Source organism: Stegodyphus dumicola, chromosome 4 (assembly GCF_044657685.1).
Source record: "Stegodyphus dumicola isolate Sdum_Otavi_A_Nest chromosome 4, ASM4465768v1".
NCBI lineage: Eukaryota > Metazoa > Arthropoda > Arachnida > Araneae > Eresidae > Stegodyphus > Stegodyphus dumicola.
The window spans coordinates 135565201-135586624 of NC_140771.1; the positions used below are offsets into that span (position 1 = coordinate 135565201).

At 33.3% G+C, this 21424-nt stretch overlaps 1 protein-coding gene across 3 annotated transcripts in view; it reads right to left on the bottom strand.

Moving 5' to 3' along the window:
* LOC118186910 (glucose-6-phosphate exchanger SLC37A4-like) overlaps window positions 1-18728 on the bottom strand; it is a 61435-nt gene extending 42707 nt beyond the window's left edge. For 2 of the 3 annotated variants that reach the window (XM_085815504.1, XM_085815503.1), the window contains exons 1-2: window positions 18572-18725; window positions 4949-5181 (exon numbers count right to left, since the gene is read on the bottom strand). In XM_085815504.1, coding sequence (XP_085671630.1) covers window positions 4949-5181; window positions 18572-18689 — 351 coding nt within the window. In that variant the 5' untranslated portion in view covers window positions 18690-18725. Of the gene's footprint in view, window positions 1-4948; window positions 5182-18571 lie in introns of all 3 variants that reach the window. The other variant, XM_085815505.1, reaches the window with a different exon arrangement.
* Window positions 18729-21424: the final 2696 nt, after the last annotated feature.

The following is a 21424-nucleotide window of genomic DNA, read 5'->3' on the forward strand; positions in this document are numbered from 1 at the left end:
CAGTCTATATGAATTAATAGTTTGTATCATATCATAAAGGGTTTGTTTCATGGTTTAATAAAGAACAAAGCTTAACGATAGCTCTCTTGAGTTCTCCGTGTGCAGTTCGTACCGTTACCACACGGATCTTACTGTCTCTTCCAGGATGGAGTCTAATGACTCTTCCCACACACCACAACAGTGGTGGAACGTTTTCTTCTTTGAGTAAAACAAGATCGTTGACCTGAAAGTCTCTTTTTGGTTTTTGCCACTTAGGACGTTGTTGCAGTTGGGAAAGGTATTCTCTTGACCACCTCTTCCAGAAATGTTGTAGGACGGATTGATGGAATTGCCATCTTTGTCTGTAGGAGATAGGCTCTTTCGAAAGCTGCTGCTCTGGTAAAGTAGAAACTGACTTCAAAATCTATAGAATCCTCAGACATCTGCCAATGGACGTGAGTTCAAGCAGGACTCGACCTGAGTGATGAGTGTAGTGAACTCTAGATATGTTAGTATTGCAGATCCTACCTTTCGAAGAAAGTGATGTTTCATCGACTTGACAGCCGATTCCCACAAACCGCCAAAATGAGGGGCTGCTGGAGGACTGAAGATCCATTTTATACTTTCGGAGGTAGCATAAGCTCGAACTGATTCATTTCGTTCATATTTTGAAACCACTTCTGGCTCTCTCTATCAGCTAGTTTATAATTAGTGTCACAATAACTAAAAATCTCTACTTGTCTATCTCTTCCCGAAATAAATCGACTAAGGGATTCTAAGAAGGCATTAGAAGAAAGATCTTCGACTACTACTGCTCACGTCGAAAAGCATACAAAACTTCATACGTAGCACTTGAAAGACTTTTGACCACGTCCAGATCGGTGTTTTATCGTAAGAGGTCCATAAGTCCACACCAATCGTCTAGTATATGTAACACGTGGGACAGATCAATCGGACATAATTTATGTGCTCAGTTTGGTTCTATATCTGTAGGAGATAACACATTTGTTTAGGACTTTTCGAATGGAAGATCGAGCAGATATCATCCAGAAGCTTTGCCTCAGAACACACATCAATAACTGAGGTGCAGCATGTAAATATCTTAGGTGAAAATATTTAATGATCAGTAAGTTATGAAATGCTTTTTAGGAAGAAGAATTGGATGTTTTTCTTTTTTGCGAAATATTAGCATTTCTTAAACGACCACCTACACGCAAAACGCCTTCTTTGTCTAGAAATGGATTTAAGCAGAGGATCTTACTACTCATTTTCAAGGGGGCTAAGTAAATGGGAAATTTCTTCTGGAATTCAGAACGTTTTATCACCTTTAGAATTTTGATTTTTGCTTTCTCGAGCTCATCTCTAGTCAGGAAATCTAACGATTTCTTCTCAGGATACGAACTGTTATTCGCAAATCTTAGACAGTAGACCAAGACTAATTTGGACCACGAAGAATATTTTGAAATAACAGCAGGTTCTTGAACTCCTAAAACACTGATATTAAAACACTTCTTTTCTTCTTTCAAGACATTTTCAGGAAGAGAGAGTGTCTCTAAAAATGGAAGTTCTCTATTTCATCTATAGGTTTGCTTAACCAATCAGGACCTTTGAACAATTTATTACAATTTGTTAGTTGAGATGGTAAGATACCTCTCGTACCTAGGTCCGCCGAATTATCGATTCCTGAAACATGACACCATTTCGCTTGAGGAATCATCGTCTGAATCTTGGACACTCGATTTGCAACAAATGACTGCTAGCGATAAGGTTTAGAATATAGCCACGCGAGCGTTATCGTTGAATCTGTCCAAGCTATTATGCGCTTAACTAGTAAAGGAAAGTCTCTTAAGACTGCATGCAACAGATTTACTAGCAATAAAGTCGAACATATTTCTAGACGGCAGAGATAGGGCTTTCAGAAGTGAAACCTTTGTTTTAGAAATAAGTAAAGAAACGTTTGTATCTGAATTTTCCGAAATACATCTTACGTAAATCACGCAGCAATAAGCCTTTTTAGAAAACAGAATGCATGAATTTCTAGTTCAACACTCTTGTGTTTTCAATACAGATCTAGGTATTTTTAGTTGTTGGATTAGAGGACGTTCTTTGCGAAAGGATATCCTTCTCTTCTTGTCATGTCTTCTGGGATGGATTGATCCAAAGTTAAGTTGTTTTTCCACAGTTCCTGAAGAAAGGTTTTTATAAATATCATGTTATGAGACCGAAGCGATCGAAAACATGCGAAACTTCTGACAAAATTTCTTTTTTTAAAAATATCAATTTCTCTTCGATTGATAAAACTGCGAACTGGAAACAGTCATCTTTTGTATTCCATTTAATACCAAGGACATTAACTTCTTCACCTGAATCGACTTGCATCATATCTTTTTCTTCCTCATTAGTGGTTCTTTAAATATTGATGGAACATTAGAATGCCATTTTCGAAGGTTTAGCTTTAGAGCTTCCCTGATGAAGCTTCACTCAGAAAATCATCAACACGCCATACCGTTTTCTGTGGCATTTGTAATTCCCTACTGCCTTCGTACGTCGATTTCCGTGGGCTTCGTTCGTACATGCGGTGAATTTTTTCTACTTTATCCGCTGAAACACGTGGCCTTCCGCTACTTTTCCCTTTGCACCGACATCCTGTTTCTTTAAACATCCGATGCCATCTGCGTATGTTCGCATTTGGAGTTTCTTGTTTGTAACGCTGACGAAATCTCTGCCCTGTTGTAATAAAATGACATTTTTCAAATTCTAAGACTCAGAATGCTTTCTGCACGGGACACGCCATTTTTACTAATGAATGAACAGGTTTCTTATCGTTGCGAAGTTTCAACACGCATGCGTAGGCTTCCGCTTCACTGCATCTGCGCCTTACACGTAAAGAAATTTTGTAGTTCCGTCTACATTCTGTGTTACTCTTATCGATAAATTCTTTTCCATTAAATAGTTATAGCGGTTTGTAACCGCTATATTCATTTTGACTTACCTTGTATATAATATGTTTATATTTTAATTAGTTAATAATTTTGGGGGCATTTGGAACCTGGAAGCCTTCCCGAGTGCATTTTGAAAGACACAATAAATCCGCCTCTGGGTGTGGATAAAATATGGTTTGTTCGTTTTTTTTTATGGCCAAGAACACAAGAGATATTTGCCTAAGGGCAGAGATGTCATCATGGAGAACTTTCACGTTATGCGTGGAGAAAATCATGAAAACGCCCATGCTGCCAGCCCATTTGCTTGGAATCGAACACAAATCAAATTGTCAGCATTCAGCATCTTTACCACTTGGTTGCTGGTCAGCATGGCTACAGTAAGTAGTCCAACTGTGTTCGAGCTGCTGTAAGCTTGGAAACAGTGAGAGAGTTCTGTGATTAACCAATGTCCTCCCTCTTTCTTTAAAAAATTTTTCTCCACCGGAATCATATGTATTCGTTTACAGCAATATGTGACTGTGAAATTTTGCAGGAAAATAAATAAATCCACTACAGAAACATCTGTGTTATTACAGAAAGCGTATGTTGTTTATCACGTACTCAAGCTTTTGATTTGTTCAGGACATTTAAGGAGGAAAGTAACCAGACTGAAAATGTTCAGTATATACGTTGCTCTTGCCCATCCAAAACTGATGTTATTATCCAAAAATCGGCGACATTTTACGTAAAAATCGTCGGATCTAAGTAAGCAAAAATCTAAGGAATGGTGAATTAGTATATAGTAGCATACGACCCTAAAACTAGGTGCCAATACTTAACAATGGAAACGTCCGTCTTTACCTAAGGGAAAGCAAATCCAGTTTCAGAGCAATAACGACAGTTTTTCCCTCGATTTCCGCGTATCCAGGGAAATGATTATGTGGAATGGGTACCTGAGGGATAGAGAGTTAACCAAGTTTATTACAAGGAAGTTTGGCCAGATCATCGTGAGTGACAGCGAAGAAAATTATCCGAAATGTGAAGGAAAATTCATTAACCATGATGAGCACCTGGCCTGGCTATATCAAGTTAATGTCAAGATTTTGATTAAGCACAAATTCGTCCTATTTCCCTGATCTAAATCCAAGAGATTTTTCTGTTTGAAAAATCAAATCTGCATTACAATGAATAAATTATACCAAAAATGACTGTAACATAGCTTTCAACTGTACATGATTCATATAGAACAGTGCAAGAAACGGACAGAGAAATTTATTGAAAGGAATGTTTCTATTATGTAATTCCATAAATGAAGGATATTGTAACAGTAGTCTGGTTAATTTCTAGCCACTTTTCATACTGCAAATATTAACTTATGTATAGAAAATATTCTGTTTTTGATCATGCTCCTTTTTTTCCTCTCTTGTACATATGAATGTAAGGAATTCTGCCGTTTTAGCCTCACCAATTGAATTCCTATGCATTGTAGAATGTATTGTTTAAATAACAGGAAAAAAAGTCATTCCTTCTCCAACAAAGCAATAAAAAGTCAATGCGGTTAGTGCGGCTGTTATGAAAATAAGGAAAATGTTGGAAAAGTAGTGGAGAAATGTGGGTAAGAGGTCGGGGAGAAAGAGGAGTCAAACATTTTTTAACCACAAACAACTGCAATTACTTGCATAGTATATTTATGGCAATGAGACAGAGTGGCAGCTAAGACACTCAAAATTTTGAGCTGTACCTGTAACCCGACATTTCTGAGGTTGTACCTGTAAACTGACTATTAAATTTCATAGTGACAGTTTTTATCCCTCTCCACACATACACACTTTGCTACATCAATCAGAAACAAGTATGTATTTGCTCATGTTCGTGATTATTGGGAATATAAAGTATTGAGCATGTTTGGTGTTGTTATTGTTGTAAGTAACATTATGTTCTCATTTGGCGTGCATTTTGAAACTTAAATGTATTTCTCCTCCTGCTATAAACTAAAGGATAAAGGCTGGCGTTGATTCATAAGAGATAACAATTCAAAATAAACTTACTTGTCTCAGTATTTTGGCGCAGGATGGCCATCCGCATCCTTGTGCAAGACCATTGAAGAACCAAAGGCAACAGAAGATAGAAATTGAAGAACTTGTCGAGAAAATAATTGTGGTCAAACCACTTGCTACCAAGCCGATTGCGAATAAGACATACGGATTTATGCGGTCAGACAGAACACCGACAAGGAACTTGCTGCCAGCGTAAGCAGTATTCTGACAGCTCCGAATTAAACCTGTTTCAAAAAAATTTCACAGTCGCATATTTAATGATTCATTGTGTGGATAATACTCAAAATTTAAAAAAATAAACAGCACATTGAAAAAGACATTATGTAACATCAGTTACATAACTTCTTCAAAGTTAACTAATTTATGTTAGTTGCAATAAAAAAGATTTCACTTAGCTTGGTCAATAATTTGAGGTTTATCTTTATATATTCTAGTTATATGAATTTGGTATTAATGAAATTTGAGTAATGGTGTAGTATGCCATCGACCACTTTTAGTTCCTTATTTATCAGCCACCATTAGATTCCAATTTTTAAATATGAAAATAAACAAAAATGATTAAGAATGCATAAATGAAAATGTTCCCAATAGTTCAGAAAATTACCTGTTAAATTTCTAATTACACTAAATTTAAATTATTTCAAATTTTATAAAACAAAGTAGGGCCGGTTTTATGCGCCCTTCAGCCATATACATTACGAATAACCATGGACAAAATAATAGTCATCATGTTATTTATTATTATTATTCACTCTATCATGTTTCTGTGAGATAAAATGGAAGTATTTGTAGTGTGGTTCGCTGCACTAGAATAGGTATAGAACCTTTAGCTTTAAAATCCCTCTTCCCGATTCAGTTGACCAAGTTTTCATATTTATATATGCGATAAAATGGCGGTAAAAGAAGATGATTAAAGCAACAACATATTTTTGTAGTGCCATCTAAAAAATAAATAACTAAATAAAATGGCAGATCACATAATACATCATTACTAAAATCTGAAATGCAGATTACGATATGAAGTAGTTCAGATTATTTAGTTTAAACTGAAAGTTTATAAAGCAGTTCTGTGAAATGCACCGATAATAACCTGAAATCTATCCATGAAAAGCAGCTTCATTCTTAAAGGTGAAAACTTCTTTCTACAGCACTATATACAGATATAAAAATATCAGGACCATAAAAATTCGCCCTTTTAATTCTTCTTATTATTTAAAAAAATGTAAAACCAAAAATTCGACAAAGCTTATATCAATTAGAATAATAAAAAGCAATCAAGACTGACTTTAAAAGGTTGCTATAATATTGGTAATAGTGAACGATGGTGAACCTTTTTCAATTAGTATTGCCAGTTAAATTACGATTTATTATTTTCAGCTGTCCAGTGTGCATTTGTTATTTTTCTTTTTAAATGTCGTCTTTAAACCTCTGCTTTCAGCTGTCGAATTATACTTTGTAACTGTACCTACTGTTTAGTTATTAACTTGCATCAAATGTGAATTGAATAAACAGCATTTTAAAAATATATCATTTTAATACTAAGTTAATATAAAGTGTCCTAAAGTAAATATCCTTTATAGTAAGAGAAAAAGTAAAATAAAAGTAATTAGTGTTACATATATTTAATTTTTGTATCAATACGGTTCTGAATATATTATTAATTGTTTTTATTTTTTCACTGCAATGTTTTCTCCAAACTCCGAAACTCAGAAAATCGCGCTGATACCATTTCCTTTAAATTTTCTAAAATATCCAAATAACTCTTAAATATACTTTTTCTGTCTTTGGAAGATAATTTATCGAAAAACCTCGATGTCAGTTCTAAGCGTCTTTTAAGCGAAGGCAACTATATAAATTTCTTTGTTTCAATGCCTTTAAAGAATACGTCAAGTTTGCGACCAAAGAATCTTATGAACAATCTATTTGCACTTTTTTCTTTCCCTTGCAATTTCTTATTCAGATCATTATATAGTGCTGCAAAGTAGTTGAAAAACATTAAATCACACAGCCTAACAGAATCCACGAGTTCTCGAAATTCTTGCTATTTTATTTATTTATTTTATTTTATTTTATTTTATTTTATTTATTTATTTATTTATTTTTATTTTATTTAATTTTAATTTTTTTTTTTTTTTTTTTTTTTTTTTTTTGTTATAAAAAGCAGAATTTCACCCAAACCCTAGTGAAATCTCAGAAGAACTTGTCCACGACTCACGAACGTTATTATACGTAAGATGTCCACCATATTGTTTGTTGGTGTTGGTGTATTTAATTATGGCAAAGCACACTAGGGCTATCTGCCTAAGGGGAGGGATGCCTTTCGTGGAGGACTTTCTAAGAGAAACTGGATCGTATACACGTTACACATGGGGAAAATCACGAAAACGCCCATGCAGCCAGCCCGTTCGCGGGATTCGAACCTCGGACCGAACTACCAGTGTTCAGCGTCTTTACCGCTCGGCCGCTGGTGGGCTTGTCCACCATATTGAGATTCAACTTCTGTAACAACTTCAAGAACTGGGGATGATTTAGAGTACTTGCAGATATGAAGATCACAGTTTTAATTATTACAGACAAAGCAGTTTGGAATGACTTCACAGTAGCATTTGCACATAGTGCTTGTCGATGCAAAAGGCAAAGAATCTGTGCAATGGGAATTAAACTTCTTCAGTCAGAAATTTTGCAAAGCCGTTATGTATTCCTACCATATTTGAGGCACTACCAGTTGTTACAGACATAATTTTCTTTCAATCAAATCCTATTTTTACTGCAACTTCTTGGTTTATTTCATTCATTATATCTTTAACTGCGGTCGTGGTTGTTAAACTCATCAATGTAGATAATTCTTCTCTCATTACATTTCCGCAAGCAAATCGAATGAAAACAGGTAACCTTGCTCATAAAAATCACATCGGTGCTTTCATCAAGGCATATTGAAAACACCTCGACGTTATCTAAATCAGACTTATTCCATCCTTCATAGTATTCTCGCTGACAAGCAGTTCTTTAATTCTTTCTGATTATTTTTTGCAAAAATATTCAAATAATTTGTCGAATGTGGCTAAGAAAGTAGTTTTCAGAAGTTCAACATCAGAAAACGGTTTTCTATACTGTGAAATGAAGATGGAAATTCGCTTTAGTGATATCATTCTTTGGCTTAAAAGAAAATGCAAAACAACTTATTGTTTAATGTCTCGCCTTTTTTTTTTTTTTTTTTCCAATGAACTTTCTTCTTTCTTTATTTTGCATGGAGCAAACGCTTTTATGATTCATCTGGAAATGACGCTTTATGGTAAATATGCGAGATAGTAACGTTACGGATTATAAGCAACACAGAACTTTGTTGCTTTTTTATCTTACTTCATAGTTCGTTGTTCACAGTTCTTCAAATATTCAAATATGGTCTTGCTAAATTTCTATTTTTTTCGGAAGCATATTTGACAGTTTTGCATTCAGAACCAAGGGAAAAAATTAATACACACAACACAAAAAACAAGATACACATGCAAATTGAAATTCGAGTGAACACGAAAACTGTTTGTAGGTCAGAAATATGGCACAAGATTGTATTTTCAAGCAGTTATTTTTGTGGGACTACTTGCATTCGTACTAAAGGTGGAGGGAGAGAATAAATAAAGATTACCGCTTTTTGGAACATTTTGGACATGGCGTGCCTTCTTTCGAGCAGGATTGCTCAAACATGTATAAAGGAATAATTTATTCCCTTTCTTTCTTCACTTATTTGTGTATGCATTTAAAAAAAGAAATGAAAGTAAAAGAAGTTTATTGAAGTAATAAATTCCACCACCTTAATAAAAAATCCAAGTTTCTCTAAGATTGGTTAAATTTTTAATTTTAGTGTGGTTTGAGCCAGTAGTGATTTTGAGGCGTTTCTTGGTGAGTGTCAACCGAGTTTTCTTAAGCCGTTGCACGAGAGGCATTATACCCAAGGTCTCCAATCCTACCATACCAGTATTAGATTATGACTATAATACCAAGCCTTCAAAAAAAGGCCACGGGCTGTTCTTAGACACCTCAATTAATTTTTTTGATATGTAATTGCACCAATTGTCTTACAACCTTGTTTTTCATGTATAATATACCATTTTTCATTTCTGCACTGATGTACTCAATAACTTGTTTTTGCTTTTGTTTTTATGTTGTCTTTTGTAAATAATGTATATGAATATCTAAATGTGTCACACTGGACTCTTGGACTCTGTTGCGAATTGGCATTTCTTTTTTACCATCTTACTCCGCACTTACCCTCGCCCGATGGGGCGTGTTAGCTACCGCGGTAGCCCAGTCTCTACGGATCCTATGGACTCTATCTCCATGAATAACCATCTCTTCATCATACCAGCATTTTATCGACCTAGCACCAGGATATTGAACTTTATGTAATCGAAAATCGCTTAACATGTTATCCTAATGTAGCGCACCATGCGCGGGAACCTGTATGCAACATACATACGTACAAATGCTTGATCCGAGATAGTGTGAGTGCTCGTCGTGCTGGACGGCGGCGATTCCTGTCCTGCGGCCTATTATTTTCGATTTCGTCGCTGATATTTTTTTTTTTTTCCACTTGTGGAAGAGTTGAGTCCGAACTGCTCGTGCTGGAGTTCCTGTTTTGAGTTCTTTACCTCCTGAGGTCTGTCTTGGTCTTTTGTCTCCAGTTTCGACCTGCTTCTGTTATCTTCAGTGGAACTTCGAAATTTTAGGGAAGTTGATTTTGTTGAGTTAAAATGCTGCTTGACGGAGGTTAGTGCTGGAACTATGAAAAAATTCCCTTGTGCTTCCCGTTGAACAGACTTCATTTCGGTTCCTGAAAACGATGAAGATTTGGCAGATATTGTTTCGACGTTTTGTGACTGGATCTGGGCAACTCCGTGAGTCCCTCAGATGTGCGTACGCAGAATTCGTGAGTGACCTCAGATGTGCGACGCAGAATTCGTGAGTATTTTCATTGGTACTTTTCTTTTGATAATTAATCTTTAAAAATTTGGAAATGTTTAATGTTTAAGTAGATGAAAATTGAATATTTATTGTTAGTAAATTTCTAGCTGAGAAGTTATTTTTTTAATTAATGTTTAATTGTCAGAAGTTAATTGAACTAATTGGAGGAAGTGAATTTTTGTTTTAATGTTTAAGTGCTATGTTCATGTAATTTCAATTGACCGAGGATATTTTCTTTGATTTTAAAGGGTTAAGATTTTGATTATTATGAAAGAAGTAAGTAACTAAGTTCTTAGTTTGAGGTGTTTTTTTTTTTTTTTTTTTTTTTTTTTTTTTTTATTTAGTTTTTGTCGCGGCACCAAGAAGAAGTCTGAGAAGTTAGTTTAAAAGTTTAAATGAGTGAATGTAAATTCTAATTTTTTTGTTTCTACGTAACACGTTCACGCTCGTGCTGGTTTCTAAATACGACTTTGATGGCCGCTAGTCTTAGAGATATTTTTAATGCTGTTTTCAGTGAATGTAAGTGAATAAAAATAATGTAATTTGTAACTGAAGCGTGCCACAGAAATTTCTAGTGGCATGTGGCCATAGGTTCGGCATCCTGGTAATAGTTCTCCCTAGTTGCGTCCTCCATGAATAACCATCTATAAACTATAACACTCATACTAAATATATATATAACTATAACACTCATACTAAATGATTGTTAATATGATTGTTATAAACTATAACACTCATACTAAATGATTGTTAATATGTTTATGACTGTAAGAAGTAATTTTGCAACGATTCATCTCGACGTCGAAACTTTGGATTTCATTGACATGCCATCATCGATGTTCTGCAATTCCACATTTTAACTTATAGTGACCCGTTAAGGTTCCTTTCAGAACATAGAACCCTTGGTAACATTACACTATTCGCCAAGCTAATGTGCCAAGATTACAAATAATTTTAAAAATGGTAATTTCAGGATACGCTCCCCCCCCCAAAAAAAACGTGAACTTTCTTTCAAGGAAAATTAAAATCATGCATTTGGCACAGCAACTTTGAAACTGCGCTTATATTACGATGCGAAAATTTATCATTTTCGTATTCAGAAAACGTGAAAGATGTTCCTTCGTAGAAAAGTTAGATAAGTCACGTGAACTCAGAAAGTTTCTAATTAGTGGATTCTTGATCAACAAGGAAATTTTATGCTATACAGAGATATTTAAAATTTCATTCGCATGAAGTATTATTTTTCGGAAGAATACTTCAATTCGATTTGTAATAATAAGTGTTTTTGACACATAAGTTCTTCGTACACATTTCAGAATAACTCTTTGCTCACCTAAAAGTCATTCCTCTTTTAAAAAGTGTTCATTCTATGAATATGCATTAAATTATTGCTTGAAATATTTCCAGCAGCAAGAAATGTCATTCCCACGTATTGCAATATTTTTTTTTAATTAAAAAAATATAGGAGACTTTTTTTGAATGTTGTAGCAAGAAAGCAAGATCAAAGATAATATGTAATAAAGTCTTTAACGGAATAAAGACTTTAAGGAATGGAATAGGAAGGAGATTTTATAAACCAAAACTAAAAAGAGCTTTTCCCAAAATTATTTTTACAATTTTGATGATCCTTAAACCTAAACAAACCTTAAATCCTTAAACCTTTTGATATCAAAACTATATGATTTGTTCATTTATTAGTCTTTGACAAATTTATTTATAATTAAAATTTTTTACTTACTTTCAAAGTTGAACCACATTGGACTCATAACTTCTGACTGCTACTCTGTAGGAAAAGGTCAAAAGTGTGGCATGATTGACATAAGTCAGATATAAAATTCTGCAGAGTGCCGAAGAAACCCATCAGACCCTCATTACGGCACAATATTTTTTACAGGAATTGATTTGTGTTTTATAAAAAATTCGTTCGTTGGTTAAACTTCAAGACCATCACAAATAATGAGTAATGCGTGGACCGTGCCTGAGTGTTAGCAAAATCCTTTTAGGTATATATACAACTTTGAATGCTGTTGATTGTAATAATAAACAATTTGATGTGCACACCACATGACTTCTTTGTACGGAATATTAAATTATATGCATTTTTCTTGCACTTCATTTAAACTAATTGGATTTAATTAAATCTACTTCGTCGATAGCGCATTAACCACAATAGAATAAATGCACTCTTTAAAATTCAGTATATTTGTTTACTACCATAGCGACACTCTGACGCATGGTTCCCTTAACAGCGTTACATTTCATTCATTTTATAACTCAGAATGCTCAAAATTTATATTATTTGAAGAATTATCTAATCGTCGCCGCATGTTTTATTCAAATACTATAATAACTCTAAAACGATGTACAAAAGAAATTAGGCAAACGAAAAGAAAAAGAAAAGAAAAGAAACAGTTTTTCACAGACGATTCAGTATTTCTCATTCAATTAATTCAGTTGTACCTTTCGCGACAAGGCAAAAATACATAAAAACTCAAAATATCTGTACTAAAAATTACGAAGTAAATCTTAAACACTTATTACCTCCAATAAGTTCCAGAATGGATTAAGCATGATTTAATTCGCAATAATAAAAGAAGACGTTATCTTTGTTGTTGCGAAGCTTAGTTTCTCTAGATTGGCAACAAATCTACTATTCTGCTGTTTCAAATGTAAACAAACACGGCCGCCATGGCAAAAATAATTAGGCTTAGCCGCACTTAAATAACTTTTAAATTGTTGATAATTCCATAAATATTGCATGCAGATTTACTAAAACATAAAAACTTTAACCGTAAGATAACAATATAATTGAACCAATTTTTAGAGCAAAAAATGTACAATTTATAAACATATAAGAATAAAGAAACTTAAATCACTGAGGCGAGTAACAAAGTCCCTTTATACATATATATATATATATATATATATATACATTTTAACAATGCCTCAAAGTTAGCAACCTTTTTGCACACAAAACAAACATTTTACATTATTAAAGTTTACAGCATAGGTTTTAACAATAGCTCTCACAGGTAGCAGCTTCACACTCAATTTTACATTTTATGAGCGCCCTCTATTTATACAGTTAGCAGTAACAAACTGCTGAACTTCACCTAGTTTTAGCAAATGCTAGTCCACACTCAGGAATTCAAATATGTAGTTCTAGGTCAGTTAAATTAAAACTTGCTATTTACTAACATTTTCATTATTATTATTATTATTTTGATAGATTGTATATAGTTTATTTTACATTTACTTGCTTAATTCGTGTAGTGGAAGTTTTCAATAGGCAGGAGTTTTTAAATTACCTTGGTTTTTTAAAAAATTTGGTTTTCTACTCTTAATTGACATTTAATTAATATTTTAATTCCTAGACATTTTACTTGCTAGATTTCTCAAAATTCCTACTAGTTTAAATTTCGTTTTTAGTAATTCACAACATTTGGTTTTACTTTTGGTTTTGAATTTTAACCTTGCCTATATGGATGACGAAACACGAATTGAGTAATTGAAGAGTTAGGTTTGAAGGTATAACGTCTTAAGCTATTTTAGCTAGTCTTAGCCTGCTCAACAATTATTCACTTATGCAATTTAATTTGGTCTTAAAAATTCTTTAAAAATATTTTTTTGGAATATTATATATTTTTTAATGATAGATACGTGTACTTAATTTATATATGCGCTTAGAATTTAAATGATATTGTAAATTAGTTCGCAGCAATAATTAATTTTATTTTTATTTTTGTAATTAAAATTTCTTAATTAAATTTTAAATTTATATTAACTTTATACGAATAGAGAATATTTGTTAAATTCAAATACACATATATTTACATACTTTTGGTGCGGCCGATTGCAACCAAAATGGGAGCTGCACATTTCCAGCACATTCACTACTGCTGTATACAAAATTTCAACGTTCTGAGGCTACTCGTTTTTCAGTTATGCGAGATACTGTACGTACGTACAGACGCCACGAAAAATTCTCTTCAGAATTCATTTTAAATCAGTTATATAATTTTTATTTGGGGTGAAAGAGTCCTTTATTCTGTCCTTACGTACAGATGTCACGCAAAAACATCGTTAAATTGGATTCGATAGCGATCAAAATGGATATTTTCGTTGAAATATGATGCCTGAAATTTTTCGCGATCACAATACTTCCTTTTTACTTTGTACAAGGAAGTAAAAATAAAACATTATTATCTTATTGTATTTACGTTATATGAAAGTCTTTCTGCATATTTATGTCACTCTAATTTCAGTTAGCATATTTATATGGAATTTCAGTATGTTTGTAGTTGGATAAAAATATAGTTTACAACATCTACTTTTATGATCAGAAATAAAGTACCTCCCATTTCTTTAAGTTAATTGAGATAATTTTAAATTTTGTTACTACCGTAATTTTTCTTTGTATTTCTAGTAACGTTTTATATCTTTCCGTCCCTCCTATTAAATCCTTATTCCATATATGATATTACATTTTAGACCTTTCAAGTAAATTTCTTTAGAAATATTGTCCTTACCACCAGCTGAGTTAGTTAGTTCTAAGCACTGGCCCCCATCCCACCTAGCAGGCGAAACCTGCCATATGGCTATGAGGGAACAGGCCAAGCCACAAAGCATAATTTTAAAAAAAGATAAAAAAATAAAAAAATAATAAATAAAAACGTAAAGCAGATACATACATTTCAAACACTCTCGGTGAAAGGTGAAATAGTATATAAATGTGTCGTTTCCATTTCTGTGTTTTCTCCGAAGTTTAAAATCTTTATAAGTTTTACTTTCAATTAGTTATTATTATTTAAATCTTCTTTATATTATCAAAATTCATCTTAAATTTATTAGTTACTTCAATTATTTCTGTTTTCAGTATGATTTTCTGCTTTATTATATCTGGATACCAATGTTCTTCTTAGTGGTGTATTTAATTATGGCAAAGACACTAGGGCTATCTGCCTAAAGGGAGGGATGCCTTCGTGGAGGACTTTCTAAGGGAAACTGGCTCGTATACACGTTACACATGGGGAAAACCACGAAAACACCCATGCAGCCAGTCCGTTCGCGGGATTCGAACCTCGGACCGAACTACCAGTGTTCAGCGACTTTACCGCTCGGTCGCTGGTGGGCAATGTTCTTCTTATTCTCATTCACAGCTTGCATAATATCTCTTGCAAATTTTTTAAACAATTTATAGTTACTAAATAAATCCTCAAACTTCGCAAATTTATATTTTCCTCTCACACTTCCAGCCAGGTAACAGTCCTCGACGAAATGCTTTGAATCGCGGAATTTATTACAAACTTTGCATATATCATTTCCCTGGAGGTGGAAACTTTTTAAGTTAGCAGGGAACCTACCATTTGCAGTGAGAATTTGATTGAAATCTACATCTCCTAAAATTCCCATTTTTTTTTTTTTTTTTTTTTTCTAATTTTTAAACATTTTAGATAATTTTTGTTTTTTTCAGAGAGATCACACAAATTTTTCCAGTCTTTAATAAGCTTGTCATACATTATAGTACATGTCTTCTTTTTCGAATCTTGAATAATAACCTTTTCGGTCCCAACTCCCAGGGCGGCTTCTTTCGCTAGAGCATCCGCTCTCTCATTCTCATAATGACCAGCGTGAGCTTTGATCCAATGTAAATTCAAAATGTAACCTGCATTCTACGTATTCTTCTGATTTCGTTCGCTGTACTAATTGCAAAGAATACAATCGACGTTTCAGTACTAAATATAATAAGGAACATGATGCTCTTTCTAAGGAATGTCCTGTGTATTTGGAAGAAATTAGATTTATTAAGGATCATCTTGATATATAAAGTTTATTTTATTTATTTTGGTCGGCTGGGACATTTTAAATCATTGTCCTTATTTGTGATTTACATTTTTGCACCACCATCGGAGTGTCGGGAACTAATCAATTTGTTATACAATCAGTTTTTTGTTTTATAAGAGGTGTGACGATAAAATACCACTATAAATAAAATGCTGCCAATAATACTTGCCAAAGGCCTAAGCATTTCCATGTTTTTTTTACGATTTCCTTGGAGCTCAGTACATTAGTCTTAATTTCCCCTTGGAGCCAAACAATAAATTCATCTTTTGTGCACTAAATTTAAATGATGAAGATAAGATCCTTAGACTTTCAAAAACCAGCTTTACTGTAAGATCAAATCTATACTGGTATTTGTTATTAGTACTAAATCGACATCGTAAGCTTTCAGAATAATTCCTTCGTCTAAAGAAATAGCAAATGTGGTATTAATAACATGGTCCTACACATATAAGCCGAAGCTTATCTTAGGAAAGGCTTTGTATGAAAGTATAAAAACGTTTTAGCCTGTATAAAAATTTTTAGTTCCCTTTAAGATAAAGATTTTTTATGATAACATATAAATTTAGACAATAGAAAACCTTTTAATGCATTTAAAATGACTTTTTATTTCAAAATATTGTTCCGTTTATATCAAAAGAAGTTATTTGCATATGCAAACCATTCACTTCCTTCAAGGCTACATTTTTCACATTTTCTGTGACATTACATCAGTCTTATCCTACTACGTAGTCAGATAAACTTGGCTTCTTTAAGCGATTACAGCGTGAAAAGTACTTTGATCTCTTTGCAATCAGTTTATCAAGATTTTGTGTAAACAGATAACAGACTAATTGGTCTTTGAAAATTTGTTTGAATTATAATTTTTAAATAGGACTACATCTACATACTAGTAATCGGAAAATTCTCATATTTTCAGCAATATCTGTGAAACAACACTGCTGTATTATTAGCAACAGCAAATTCTTGAATTACTTTTGATAAAGTACCGTCTGTTTACTTGATATTAAAATTTATATTTTTACTTTTGTTAAATATTAGATTTTCGTCCTCATCTGCTGTGGTGAGCTATTAAAATTTAAATAAAATAATCTATAAAATTAAAGTATCGAATTTTAATGAAACATTTTACTTCGAAAATACAAATAACTATGCATGAACTAGAAAATATTTTTAAATAATAAAAAAATCGTTAAAGTTTAAAAAATAAAAAATCGCATATATCAGATAAGATAATTCTTAAGATATCGATCATCAGATCTCTTTTAACAGTTCAAATTTTTTGTCTATTAAGAAAAAAAAAAAAAAAAAAAAAAAAAATATCCTTTATTCCATTGTCCTTCGACTCAAATGCTTGCATAAAATTCCTCGCATTGTAAAAAGGCCCTGTATAAACTAAATTTTGCCTAATCTTAGTCCAATACATGACTGATTTTAATAGTTTGGCACCTAGATCTTTACGATTCACATTTGATTATCGCTTGTTTGGGGGAGCGGGGCTGGTGATAAAAAGCATATAATTTGATCAAGAAATATTACGTTTACAAGAAATATTATGTGTATACGTGCGAAATTACGTTTTACCATCGAATTTTTAATGCTAGTTGTAAACAATGACCTATGCAGGGCCAAACTGCAATATTTCGAAAAGTTTGTGAACATTTATTTGCAAATCCTGATTTTTTTCTCAACATCACACTAGCTCCATCGGAATAAAATGCAACTAAATGGGGTTTCAAATATTTTTTCGGAAAATCTATATGAACTTGAACATTAATTATACAGGCATATTAAACTTGAAACATTAATTATACATTTAGAAATAGTACTTTCTAGCTCCAAACCAAAATAGCAAGGAGCTCACGAGTTAAACACAAACAGAGCCGTTGTAGCCGGAGGTTGCACAGGATGACAGAATTTAGAGGCAGCAATTTTTTTTTAGAATCTAGAAAAATTTTTAAAATGGCAGAATTTTTTTAATTTAGTGGAAGCAATGGGCAGCAGAGTTTGGAGGCGGCAAAGATTTTAGAAATTAAAGAGGCATCGGGTAGCAGAATTTAGAACCCTCAAAAGCTGAACCGGGCAACAACATGCCTAGTGCCGGCCCTGGGCACAAAATTAACAAAGGACATTTTAGATGGCCTCAAGCCGCAGCAGAAAGGTTCCTGGGAAAAACCCTATCAGTGCGTAGCTTGAATTTAGGAAAATCGCATATCATGAAAAGCATCGTGGAGAGAGCAATAAAATGTTCAAGATCTGAACATAGATTGGCAGCAATGAAAGTTCAGTATTTAAATGTAGAATGGTAGCAAATTTAACAAAGGGCTTATGCGAGCTCGTGCTCCAGTGAATCCTCTATAGCACAAAATGAGCATGCTTTATTTACTGCTAATCTGCTATTACGCTAGGGATACTTCATTAAGGCAGTGATAGAGGTCTTATGCTTATGACTTACACTTCTCACACATTTAACACAAATGATGACATTTGGAAGAAAGAATATATATAAGCAAAAGACACATTTCAATGAGAAAAAAAAATCGGAGGGGGAGAAAAAAGGGGAGGAGGGAATAGCCTTCAGATTGTCGTAGATTTTACATAATGTCTAAATTTTGAAGGCGAGTCACACAGCTGTCTCTTCGGGGGGGGAGTTCCAAATATAAATATTAATGGTTTAATATTCATATTTCTTGAACAAAAATTACAAATTTTATATTTTGTTATTTACAACTCTGATTCTATTGTTCATATCAGTTAAAATCTCTGAAATTGCTCTGAACAATGGAGACTTACACAAATATGAAATTATCTTACCAGCATAATGTGCATCCAGTCCTTCCTCTATAAGTTTTGGCGTTGCAAACGCCACACTGTTTCTGTTATACGCATAACTGGCATAACACAGAAATAGAACTACAAACAGAATCTCCATTTCTTTTCCAACAGACGCAATTTATAAAAAAAGTGTAAACAACAGGAAGCCACATTCTTTTTGAAGCAGTCAGATAAAACGTAACAAGAACAATCACATTTCCGATAACCTGAAAAATGCTCGTATTTGTTGAGTTTTTATCGTTAGTAAAATGAAGCGTTTCCTTTTGTCTTAACGAAACAGCATTTCTACATGCCCATCGTAAGAAATTTGAAATGCAGTGCAGAAAAAAAGATAAATCCAAAGTAATTTCATCAAAAAGACGAAGGACTGTAGTATAAGAACTTCGTATTTTAAATTAGTGTTTATAATTTCTTCTCAAGAAATTTATTGTTAATATTTTTCAATCTGATTTGATTCCAAGCTCTTAATTAAATAAACTGAAAGAAGTTTCTTACTATTTATTGCTTTTGGATGCTCTTTTTATTTCTTTGAATAAAATATTATTATTACATATAATGCACTCGTTAAATTAAAAAGGATAAAGGACTGTGCAGATAACAAAAATTCTGATGTTCGACTGTTTTAATATTAAATATATATGAGTGCATAAGAGAAAAAATAACAATTAAAAATTATTAGATAATTTATTTATATTAACCTAGATTCAGTTTCTGCATTACTAAATTAAAGGATAAAAAAGTTTCAGCGTGGAAAACTTCCAAATGTCAGATAACAGTCTGATATCTCAAAGAGTTTTAAATATTCTATTAAATTTAATTAAATTATAATACTGTTAAAACGCTAAAAATTACAAAAATATTAAAAAGGTTTTTAATGTAAAAATAATGAAATTAAAATAAAATTTCTGTCTGATCTTGGTATACAAATTTCAATTTAACACCTGAAGCAGTTTTAAGCTAACCAGTTGCGAGAGGCCGTTTAATTCAAGACTGAAAAGAAGTGAACAACATAAATTGTATGTAGAATATAAGTTCTTATTTTGAAATGAGTAATTTAAAATGGGAATGCCAAATGGCAGAGAAAAAAATTGCTATGATATTACCTCACAGTAAATCAACACCACAAGGAGACTTATACACTTTTTTAGTGACTTTAATTTGTTTCTGACTGTGGCTTTCTTCTCCTTTCAAACTGCAGTTTCCTTTAAAGTCATCTAAACTTGACCATTTAAATACCTCCTCTACACCCCCCAATATTATTCGATTTACCGGAAAATTCTGCCCGTTGGGAAGTGAAAGAAAATAATACTTTTCATACGTTTAATAATATTTACTGTACAAAAGAATTTGCAGGGTCACATTTAACCTGTTGCATGCGTGATTGCAATCTACAGATACCAGTTTTGAAAATGTCTTCTCCTTAGGCCGAAGAATTCAAGTAGTACTTGGCTGACATTTCCTTCAGTTTTGAATTTTTTCGTCTTCAAAAATTTTTTAAAGAAAAGTATAATCGAAGAGAGCTGAGTCTGGGAAGTATGGTGTGTAGAGTTCCTCACTTTGTAATTCTAAGTTACTGTTGGAAGTGAAGAATCTTAAGAACTGATAAGCGAATAATCGCTTGAGTTCGTGTGACAGGAAACAACAAGATAGAAGGGTAAACTAACCCTTTATTATTCCAACTAAAGTTTAACAAAACTCCATCTTGGAGTGTACAGTAAAGCCTACACTTCGGCTTGAACTTAAGAGACTAAGAATAATACTAAACTAACCTTAAATAAAGAGAAATAGTCGAAGCTATCAAGATTCTAACAGAGTTGACCCCTTAACATTAATAGACTGCAAAGCTATCAAGAGCCTAAAGTACGGCCGAGCGTAATAATAACTTACGAGAGGGTAGCCTAAAAAGGCGGACGCGTGCAGCCAGAATACCTGGTATCTCTCTATCTAAGACCGAAGAACTTCGCGGTTAAATACCGCTCTTTCTCATTATGTATTCAGACGTGATTCTAAAACTACGTTCTGGCCGGAAGTGTAAGTTGAAGTTAAGAATCGATAAAAAAGGAACTTTAACTCAAAATTTAACTGTTAATAAAATTAACATTTCCCTTACAGGTGGATGCTGCCGAATTTCTCAGCCGAGCTCTGCGATTTTTTGACGAGTCACCAAAAAAGCATGCGTCCCGGCGTTATCATAATGCAGTATGATGTGCTTTCTATTGAACCTCACAGAATTTTTTTGACTGCTTTTTTTAATAGTCCATTTGTTGATAATAATATCTTTTGAAATGAGCTTTATTTTTAGGTTTCAAAAGCTCATAATATATCGGTCCTTGTGCCGACCGACCATACACACAGCCTTCTCTTATTCAGGCTCAAACATGGTTTAGAAGTGGATGGGCAGGTTGTCCGGCTCACAATAGGTTCTTTTTTAACGATATTTTCGTAAATAATCCACTTTTCATTATTATACGGTCCGAAAACGGTTCGTTTTTGTTCCGAGCAAGCAGAAATGCGAGTATAATAATTCGATCACGCAAACTTTCCTCACTTATCTCATGATCCCTTATTACTATCTGGCTCATCTGGAATATTTACAGATCAATCCCGGTTTCCGAATATGGTCCGAAATGGTTTGTTAAGCGGAATTAAGTTTTTCCGCAACCGCTGTGCTGTTGTCGAAAAAGGATCTTGTTTAATCATGATCTTGATAATGTTATCAACGATCGTAATCACCAACTTCAAATTTTTCGGGCCTGCATGCTCTGTCCGAAAATACATTTCCACCAAAAACCAGTTTCCGGACCTCTTGCCCCAGGCGACAACCATGGAGGT